We start from the raw sequence: 11,072 nt of genomic DNA on the forward strand, positions 1-11,072 counted from the left end.
GTGGTATACCGGGGTTGACGTGCTGTCAGTGGATTGAATCAGGGCATGTGAAGCATCTGGGGTAAACCATGGAAAGCTGTGTAGGTATGTATATTTGCGTGTGTGGATGTATGTATATACATGTGTATGGGGGTGGGTTGGGCCATTTCTTTCGTCTGTTTCCTTGCGCTACCTCGCAAACGCGGGCGACAGCGACAAAGCAAAATAAAAATATATATATATATATATATATATATATATATATATATATATATATATATATATATATATATATATATATATATGTATATATATATATATACCCTCCCATGGGAAATTATATGGGAGGGTATTGATTGAGAGGGTGTGGGCATGTACAGAGCATCAGATTAGGGAAGAGCAGTGTGGTTTCAGAAGTGGTAGAGGATGTGTGGATTAGGTGTTTGCCATGAAGAATGTATGTGAGAAATACTTAGAAAAGCAGATGGACTTATATGTAGCCATTTATGGATCTGGAGAAGGCATATGATAGAGTTGATAGAGATACTCTGTGGAAGGTACTAAGAGTATATGGTGTGGGAGGTAAGTTGCTAGAAGCAGTGAAAAGTGTTTATCGAGGATGTAAGGCAGGTGTACGTGGGTGGGTTGGGCCATTCTTTTAGCTGTTTCCTTGCGCTACCTCGCTAACGAGGGAGACAGCGACAAAGTATATGAATAATATATGTTTTAGATATCTGGGAGTGGATCTGGCAGCGGATGGAACCATGGAAGCGGAAGTGGATCATAGGGTAGGGGAGGGGGCGAAAGTTTTGGGAGCCTTGAAAAATGTGTGGAAGTCGAGAACATTATCTCGGAAAGCAAAAATGGGTATGTTTGAAGGAATAGTGGTTCCAACAATGTTGTATGGTTGCGAGGCGTGGGCTATGGATAGAGTTGTGCGCAGGAGGATGGATGTGCTGGAAATGAGATGTTTGAGGACAATGTGTGGTGTGAGGTGGTTTGATCGAGTAAGTAACGTAAGGGTAAGAGAGATGTGTGGAAATAAAAAGAGCGTGGTTGAGAGAGCAGAAGAGGGTGTTTTGAAATGGTTTGGGCACATGGAGAGAATGAGTGAGGAAAGATTGACCAAGAGGATATATGTGTCGGAGGTGGAGGAAACGAGGAGAAGAGGGAGACCAAATTGGAGGTGGAAAGATGGAGTGAAAAGGATTTTGTGTGATCGGGGCCTGAACATGCAGGAGGGTGAAAGGAGGGCAAGGAATAGAGTGAATTGGAGCGATGTGGTATACAGGGGTTGACGTGCTATCAGTGGATTGAATCAAGGCATGTGAAGCGTCCGGGGTAAACCATGGAAAGCTGTGTAGGTATGTATATTTGCGTGTGTGGACGTGTGTATGTACATGTGTATGGGGGGGGTTGGGCCATTTCTTTCGTCTGTTTCCTTGCGCTACCTCGCAACCGCGGGAGACAGCGACGAGGTATAAAAAAAAAAAAAAAAAAAATATATATATATATATATAGATAGATAGATATATAGTTTTCTCCATTTCATGTTGATTTTTTCATTCAACAGTGTAGTAACATGGATAGGTGCAGGCTCTGTGATACTGGTGAGCATCTTGACATTCACTAGTTTGATCCTTGATGCCCCAAGAACCTATGAACCTCCTCCAACAACACCATCTTGGGCTGCCACTGCATATTGTTTTGGAGCAGTGGCATTTCAGGTTGGTAGGGGATTTACGGGATGTGACCTGCTTTAGGTCATTAAGGGAATGTGACTATTTCAGATTGTTGCAGAAAAGTGGTATTGCACTGCATTGATTAATGCTTATTTATTAGTGATGCACTATGTCCCCCCAGTCTTGCTGGTGTCTGGATTCTTTTCTCTTTCCAGGAGAGAGAGTACCTATGATGAGATTCAGCCAGAATGTGACAGGGCTAGCACAAAGTGCTAATTGCATGTGTTACATGATGTATAGGGCTTTACTTTTCAACTGCCACCTGCATTACAAAACTATCAATTCTTAGTTCATCTGGTACCAATTTTAACCACATCAAGTTTTAAATGTTTCTGTAGTCATTCCATGTTTCTAATTTATCATGGCAGTACATTGTATAATCATTGCAGATTCTTGGCTGGGTTGTTATACATTTTTGGGTGATTTATTTTAGAAAGAGAGAGAGAGAGAGAGAGAGTCATTTTCCATTGTGGACATTTTGTCCAAAATGTCAAAATGAAATGCTACATTGAAATTTTTTTCCCAGACACACCAGTATGAAAACTCATAAAAGTACACGTTAAATATGGTATGATATTTCTCCCATAACCTGTAATATATCCCAGATGTTACATAACCTGTAATATGTCCCAGATGTTACACCCTTGCACACCAGTTTGGTAGCATACTTATTCCTTCTCTAGTAAAACTTATAAGGCCTTGATAGTCTGCTGGTAACTATACAGATACAAAAATAAGATAAAGTACTGTAACACCTATGGTAATAAGGAAGTCAGATATTTATAATTACGTACTACAATTGCACTTATATTCTATGCAGAGTTTCTTCATACAGGTTTGATCCAACATTTTATTGCATACTGTATTCTGTTAATAGAGACTTGATGGCAAGAATATTGTTTTTTCCTTTTTTTTATTCAAGACCAGGTCTTAATATGTATGAAAAGGGATAAAGAAATAGAGAAGTGGGGATAGATGAGGAAAGTAATGTATGTGTTTTGAAGTGGAAAACCTACCTTTTAAAAAGGGATGGGTCATAACTCATGATATCTGATGTCTCTTGGAAACTTGGTTATCAGAAGACTTTCATTAATTTCTTTCACATCTGCAGCTATAACATTTACTTACATTTCTGCTTAAAGGAATCTATGGTTATTCCAACACTTCCCAAATTTTTCAAACCTTTTAACTTCCTTTCCTTTGGCTGTCTGAATTCCTGCCATAAGGTCATGACATCCTCTGAACTCCAAACTGATGCCTTATATTTACATTTCAATGTATAACACTGGGAATAGTTGACATCTTCCCATACAGATAGTGGAATAGGATGAGGCAGAAACCCTTGTGATTCCCTTTCCTCATTACCTGTGTTCTCATTGTCTGCCGTCTTTTTTATTGTATGTATCTTCTTGTTTCAGTATGCTTTTGAATATAACTTTTTTCTACTGAACAGTTCGACATACATCCAATGATTTTGACGGTGCAGATGGACATGAGACAGAAGCAACGATTACCACTTGCCCTTATTATTGCTTTCACTGGTAAGTTGTTGCTGAAGCAAATTAAAATAGTATTTTGATGTAATTCTGATAAGGCTTTTCATTCATTCTTTTGTCCCACATGTTCACATTCCTGATCCTCAGTATCTTTCACCTTTTTCATTGCTGTTGCCATGATCTTGTAATGAAATTTTTATTAATGGTTTTTGATGTACCTGCTAAGTCTGTGGTAAGACATTAACATTACTGTATGTTGTTTACTCAGGCAAAGAGCATAATCTTTCCACTTATCTCCCTTGGTCACACCTCTAGCATTTGTTTTGATAAATTCATCTTTAAGGAATGCCTGTGAAAATTATTGCTTAGATTTTCCTGCATTACTTTGCTGGCATTATGACAATCTCTTTAAAATCTTTTGTGTTCTCTAGGGTTGGGAATCAATTAAGTGAATGATACTGATCTTGAATACTGTTTTGACTCTCATCACCAGTATTGTGATGACATATATGTGAAGTTGTAAAACAGAGGGTAAATCAGCTTATCATCTCAGCAGTAGGAAGGTCTGTAAACAACATTCAGGTTGTAACTTTGTACAGTACTATTTAATGGACTAGAAAACTGCAGATAGATATACTTAATGAAAGTTCATGCATAACCACATTATACAGATAATGCCAGCAGAGTAAATCTCAGTTTTACTTGCAGATTTGTTGGTCTTGAAAGTGACTTTCAGCAGTCTTGGAAGGGAGGAATAATCAGTTTTACTTGTCATTGTCCGAGTGAAAAATATAAAGCCTCTTGTAGCATAATTAAGCAGATGGAATACAGGAATAAAAGTACAGCAGATGCTAATCTAAGAAAAGATACATAAAAGCAGATGAGGTTTATGTAAGGAATGAGTGTGTAATAGACAAATTTGGGAGAATGTTTGCTACAAAGACTGAAGATTGTAAGAGATGGAGAGAGTTTTAAAGAACTGACTGGAAATTATTGTGACATATAGTTATGGTAAGATAAGGTAAGGAAAGAGAAGAATGAGTGAATGGGAAAGGAAGAGATTACAAAGAAGGAAGTAATAAGTGCAAAAAAGCCTTTTAGCAATGGCAAATCTCAGGTGTAGATGATGAGGTGAGCAAAATGTGAAGTGGTGGTGGTGAAACTGCTGTGGAGTAGATTTGAAAAGTATCTATGGAAGTGAAGAAAAGTTGTCAGTGGCCTGCTAACTGGACTAAGCAGTAATTGTACCAGTGTATAAAGGAAAGGGGAGTGAAAGTATGTGTATAAGAATTGATGAGGAATAAGTCCCCTTAGCTCAGTTGGCAAAGTGTATAGTATATATAGGACTTCATGTTAAATGGTTTAGTGAACCCCTAGTGGGTTGAGGAAGGGATGAACGTGTATGGATTAGGTATTAGTTCTTTAGCAAGAAAGATTTAGAGTGAAAAAAAGTGTATAGAGCATTTATAAATCTTGAAAAGATAAAGTGAATAGGAAAGCCCACTAGGAAGTTCTTACTCTATGTGGTGTATATAGAAAACTCGTGAATGCTGTTAAGAGCTTTTATGATGGAAGTAGTGCATGTGTAAGAGAAAGAGGGAGTGTGAGTGATTGGATTGAGACATGTGTAAAAGTGCTTCATGATTGTGATGTCATCATGGTTATTTAATGTTTTTGTGAGTGGGCATTGTGTGAAATGACACAGAACTGGAATGTTTTTGAAGTAATTTTGAACCATGGAAAAACAGGATAGAATTTGCCATTTACTTTATGATCATAATGATTGTTCTCAAGAACCAGAGGAAAATCCAGAACAGATGCAGACAGTGAATTTCAGTAAAAATTTTTTATGTTGAAGGCTCCACACACAGACAAAAGTCCACATGAAGGCCAGGCCTTAATTGAAATATAGAGATGAATTTGAAATGGAAAAAGAAAAGATGGGAAAGTGTTTATGAATTTTTGAGAAAGTGAAAAACCTGTTTTTTGAAATGTGCCAGGTCATAGTTACGCAAAAGACATGAGAAGGAAGGGACTTCCAAAGCTTTGACATGTAGGGAAAGAAGGAGGTATTAAAGTTGCCTCCCCTTAAGTTGCTGATGCCCACACAATAATCATGTGATGCAGCAGGTTTCCAAATATTGCATGGTCTAGCTAGTGGTGAGGGCACACAAGTAGCCAGTTCTTGGGAGCAAAATCCGAAGTAATACCTGTAGAAGAGGGGAAATGAACCAAGATGATAGCTTTTGAGAGATCGGAAATCAGAGTGTAAGTTCAATTTGCTTGGTGAAGAACTGTCATGTATAGATGTGTGTAAATATTTAGCAGTAAATATTGATAAGGATGCTGATAAGAAAGCTGAAGTTGTGCAAGAGAGAAAAAATTTATGTGCACTGAAGGGTATGGTAAATAGAAAAAATTACATGTATAGTGTGCCAGAAGCTTGCATGAAGGACTTGTCTCTGCTGATTAGTTGATAGGAAACCAAAATATATATCGGTCAAGAGAGGTCATTTAAAAGAGGAGGTGATGACTTACATAGTTTTACTGCAATTAAGAGAATAGAAAAATGAAAATGGTGTGAGAAGGATACGTAAATAAATCTTTTGAAAGGCACTTGGAACAAATCCCTTTATAGGATGGTACGGTCATGTAGAATGTATGGCAAGTGATAGGTTATTGGTTAACAGGATATTCAGTAATGCATTAGAGGGTACAAAGAAGATAGGTAGACTGCTGAAGAGAATGGTAAATGCATTCAGGGGATTGATTGGGCTTAGGGACATTTTAGATTAGGGTGCTAAACAACTGATCATTCATTAGGTTCAGGGAAGTATTTTGAATATGGAAGTGGTTGAATGGAGACACTGGTCTCACATGACAAATCAGTTTAAGTGTGCCCTTGAAAAGAAGCAATTTTTAAGTTTACATGTATTTTTTTTTCCACTTTAACACACTTGAAATGGGTTAATATGTTTGTGATTTGTGAAATTCATTTGTACTTGATGTATGTACTTAAACGTGGAGTGATGCTTTATGGATGGAAAAAAAAAGAATTTAAGAGTACTGGAAACCAAATAATTTGTCTTGAAAATAGCTTTAGTGCCATACTGGGACTTTCTGAATGGAACAAAAACAAAATTGAATCTCGAACATTTTCTTATGGGAGAATGAGAAAATGGTTGACAAGGTGGTAAAACTTTTGTCACATAAAGGTGACTGTATTGTGAAGAGAGAAGTTAATGGTAGCAAAATGTTTAATCTTTTAGTAATATTTCCATTGTAAGGACATTTTTTTAAAAAGATAAACTGGTGGTCTTAGAGGAAAACTGGTGTCATATAGATGCAGATAGTAATCTTTGATAAACTGTAGTGACCTAAAGGTAAAGTAAAATTCATGTTTTTGGGGCTAGATGATATGCCATAATCAGATCATGCATTTCATGGAAGATGAAAAGACAAAGTGATGATGGTTTATCAAATAAGTAAAGTAGTTGCTCTCTGTGTACACTATGATTATTTTCTGATATACTTAATTTATATTTTCCTATTACAGCTGCAATTTCCCTTTTTTTGGGAATCACTTTTGCTGCATACTTCCTGTTTGGCTCTTCAGTCAAAGCCAACATCCTGAACAATCTGTCCCGTGGTCCCCTACTGTATGGCAACATGGCTATTGTCTCCATGCAGGTGAGAAAGAAAACAGAGAAAACAGGTGGCTCCATAGAGTGAGGGAATACACATGTGAGGTATCTGTTAATATTTCTTTGGTGGTGTGTCAATTCGATTGCGTAAGAGACTGAAATGTAGTAAGTACAATACTGTATGTATAATAATAGGAAAATGAAACTTCTGATTTCATAAGTGTTTTAACATTTTTCAGATGCTCCTCTGCTTAGTACTTGGAATTAACACACTGTTCCAAGATTTGGAGAATTCTATGGGAATTCCTGATGGTGAGTACCAATCTATTGTAGCATTTGACAGTTTTTTTATATTCTTGGCACTGTTCAGCTCTATGCATCATTTACATTTTCTTCTTTATCATCTTATGATTACATATAAAATAATATTAATTTTTACACTTGAACACTGTATTTTGTATTTGTGAGGTTATGCTAGAAACAGATAAAGTGGCCTTATTTGTTCACATACTCTCTCTGTCATGTATAATGCACTACAATGAGATTCCCCTATTCACAACCAAGCCCCACTGGTCTCTCCATGGCTTCCCCTGGCCCCTTCATATGTCCTGGTCTAAGTGGGTGATCTTATGATCATTGTATATGTGTCCCTTTTAAATTAACAAGAATGCAGTTGAAACTTCCTCTTGCATAAAAATTAGTAACTTAGAAACTTATCTCCTATGGGGAACAGTTGAGTGACATATGATGTTAATTAAAACTGACCCTAATTTTCACCAACTAATTTTTTCAACATTTCTTCTTAGACAACATACTTTTCTTTGTGCATTATTCATAATGAATAACAAAAAGATATTTACTATGTGCAAAACAAAATTGAGTGTACCTCTTAAAGCATGTCAGATGGGTCATATGCTTATAACACACATCATGCTTGAGGGGCTTACAAGCAATGGTGCAGAAGTTAGGAAATGGAAGTTTTCAAATTCATCTTAGACAGTTAGTGAAGTCCTGTCCAAACATAAGCAAAACAGATATAAAAGGCTGGGGCTTGTCATTAACTTGATTAGGCTTAGAATGTAGTTGGTCAGAGTATGATGACCTGGGCAAAATATAAGCAAACCTCTTTTGCTTTCATTTTATCAGAAGAGCTCTCTAGCCTACAAATGGAAGACTTAGAAGAAATTAAAGTAGAACTACGTGCCTTTCACAAGGTTTAGGTTATTGTTGTATTCTAGCATTATATGGCCTGTCAGTTCTCTTCACAAGCTGCATGCTCAAGGTTTAATAACCGTGAACATGAGAAATTCAGATGAAAGCTCACAATCTTTTGTGGCTTTTTCATCAACTTGTAAAAAAACTGGATGAAGTAAAACCTTGAAATGCTCACAAATGTGTAAAGCTTTTATGTCTCTTCATAGAAAATTGAATGAGTTAAAACTTTGCTAACATTTGTAATGCTAAAGTATGAATCACTGACTAATAGGGGATATCTGTACGTCAAAAATGAAATGTTAGAAAATTACTGAGAAATTAGAAGGTATTTCTGTTTAAGCTTCCTGCATTTTTACAATATTATGTTTAAGAAATTTATGAAAGATGTTTGGCATATAGTAATTGGTCAGAATTTCCATGTAGTCATACTATGTACACTAATATTGCTCATTTTTTTTATATAATGCAGAATTTGGTTGGCGTCGTGTCTGCCTTCGAACAACATTGATGATCCTTGTTCTCTTCGTGTGTGAATCTATTCCACACTTTGGAGTTGCCATTGAACTGGTGGGAGGCCTCCTTGTGACACCGTTTATATTCATCTTCCCCCCTGCTTTCCATATTCTTATCAAGGTAAGCCCAGTGCTAAATTTTATCGAATGATAATCCCTACCAAGTCTGGTATTCACTTAAAACAGTGAATTTGAAAGGTCAAATAATTATTTTTTCTTAATGAAATGCACATTTACTGAAATTTAAATAATTTCAAGCTCCCATCAACACCCTTTTGTAGTTATGAAAAAAAAAAAATTCTGTGAATATATCTAGGAGGATATCAATGGATACAAAACCACTTTGAAGCTATTTTCTTTCCCTGTCTGTGGGAAGTTGACATTTGAAGTGGGTTATCCATTTTCCAGGGCACTTAGCCTGCTATTGTATCTTGTCCCAAGTTTATCGTTTCACAGAAGTAAGTACGTGTGTTGTGCACTACCACCTCACCCTCCTTGCTCCCTCACAAAGCTAAATTCTTCCATTTACAACTGTCCATTGCCATTAGGGACTTCTGTATGTTTTTGGTAAATGGATATTTTAAGTTTTCCAGAGTTGAAGAATTATCTAGAACTGCAAAAATACCAAATGAAATCTTACACAGATTGTGTTAGGCTTTTGCACTACCATATTCGTTTTTGTCTCATCGCTGTGCCCAGTGGATCTGACTGGTTCCATTTATTTTAACTAGGTGTAGGCAGGCCAGCTATGTTGGGATTTAATTCAGATTTATTCAAATATGAATATGTACGTTTATATTATCCCTGGGGATAGGGGAGAAAGAATACTTCCCACGTATTCCCTGCATGTAGTAGAAGGCGACTAAAAGGGGAGGGAGCGGGGGGCTGGAAATCCTCCCCTCTTGTTTATTTTTTAATTTTCCAAAAGAAGGAACAGAGAAAGGGGCCAGGTGAGGATATTCCCTCAGAGGCCCAGTCCTCTGTTCTTAACGCTACCTTGCTAATGCGGGAAATGGCGAATAGTTTGAAATATATATATATATATCCCCCTTTTAGAAAGTTAAAATACAAGGAGGGGAGGGTTTCTAGCCCCCTGCTCCCGTCCCCTTTAGTTGCTTTCTACGACACGTGAGGAGTGCGTGGGAAGTATTCTTTCTCCCCTATCCCCAGGGATAGGTTTGCGGCAGGGGTGTGTGATGTCTCCATGGTTGTTTAATTTGTTTATGGATGGGGTTGTTAGGGAGGTGAATGCAAGAGTTTTGGAGAGAGGGGAAAGTATGCAGTCTGTTGTGGATGAGAGAGCTTGGGAAGTGAGTCAGTTGTTGTTCGCTGATGATACAGCGCTGGTGGCTGATTCATGTGAGAGACTGCAGAAGCTGGTGACTGAGTTTGGTAAAGTGTGTGAAAGAAGAAAGTTGAGAGTAAATGTGAATAAGAGCAAGGATATTAGGTACAGTAGGGTTGAGGGTCAAGTCAATTGGGAGGTAAGTTTGAATGGAGAAAACCTGGAGGAAGTAAAGTGTTTTAGATATCTGGGAGTGGATCTGGCAGCGGATGGAGCCATGGAAGCGGAAGTGAATCATAGGGTGGGGGAGGGGGTGAAATTACGGAAGCCTTGAAGAATGTTTGGAAGTCGAGAGCATTATCTCGGAGAAAAAATGGGTATGTTGGAAGGAATAGAGGTTCCAACAATGTTGTATGGTTGCGAGGCGTGGGCTATGGATAGAGTTGTGTGCAGGAGGGTGAATGTGCTGGAAATGAGATGTTTGAGGACAATATGTGGTGTGAGGTGGTTTGATCGAGTAAGTAATAATAGGGTAAGAGAGATGTGGGGAAATAAAGAGTGTGGTTGAGAGAGCAGAAGAGGGTGTTTTGAAATGGTTTGGTCACATGGAGAGAATGAGTGAGGAAAGATTAACCAAGAGGATATATGTGTCAGAGGTGGAGGGAACGAGGAGAAGTGGGCGACCAAATTGGAGGTGGAAAGATGGAGTGAAAAAGATTTTGAGTGATCGGGGCCTGAACATGCAGGAGGGTGAAAGGCTTGCAAGGAATAGAGTGAATTGGAACAATGTGGTATACCGGGATCAACGTGCTGTCAGTGGATTGAATCAGGGCATGTGAAGCGTCTGGGGTAAACCATGGAAAGCTGTGTAGGTATGTATATTTGCGTGTGTGGCCGTATGTATATACATGTGTATGGGGGTGGGTTGGGCCATTTTTTTCGTTTGTTTCCTTGCGCTACCTCGCAAACGCGGGAGACAGCGACAAAGCAAAAAAAAAAGAAAAAAAAAAATATATATATATATATATATATATATATATATATATATATATATATATATATATATATATATATCTGTGTATGTATACACTGAAATGTATAGATATGTATATGTGCGTGTGTGGGTGTTTATGTAGATACATGTGTATGTGGGTGGGTTGGACCATTCTTTCGTCTGTTTCCTTGCGCTACCTCACTAA

General features: G+C 37.7%; 1 protein-coding gene across 3 annotated transcripts in view; it reads left to right on the forward strand.

Moving 5' to 3' along the window:
- LOC139746138 (uncharacterized) overlaps positions 1-11,072 on the forward strand; it is a 100,141-nt gene that overhangs the window by 85,480 nt on the left and 3,589 nt on the right. For all 3 annotated transcript variants that reach the window (XM_071656996.1, XM_071656997.1, XM_071656998.1), the window contains 5 exons: positions 1,553-1,706; positions 3,175-3,262; positions 6,774-6,907; positions 7,101-7,173; positions 8,546-8,709. In XM_071656996.1, the coding sequence (XP_071513097.1) occupies positions 1,553-1,706; positions 3,175-3,262; positions 6,774-6,907; positions 7,101-7,173; positions 8,546-8,709 (613 nt within the window). The remainder of the gene's footprint in view (positions 1-1,552; positions 1,707-3,174; positions 3,263-6,773; positions 6,908-7,100; positions 7,174-8,545; positions 8,710-11,072) is intronic.

This window comes from Panulirus ornatus, chromosome 64 (genome assembly GCF_036320965.1).
Source record: "Panulirus ornatus isolate Po-2019 chromosome 64, ASM3632096v1, whole genome shotgun sequence".
NCBI lineage: Eukaryota > Metazoa > Arthropoda > Malacostraca > Decapoda > Palinuridae > Panulirus > Panulirus ornatus.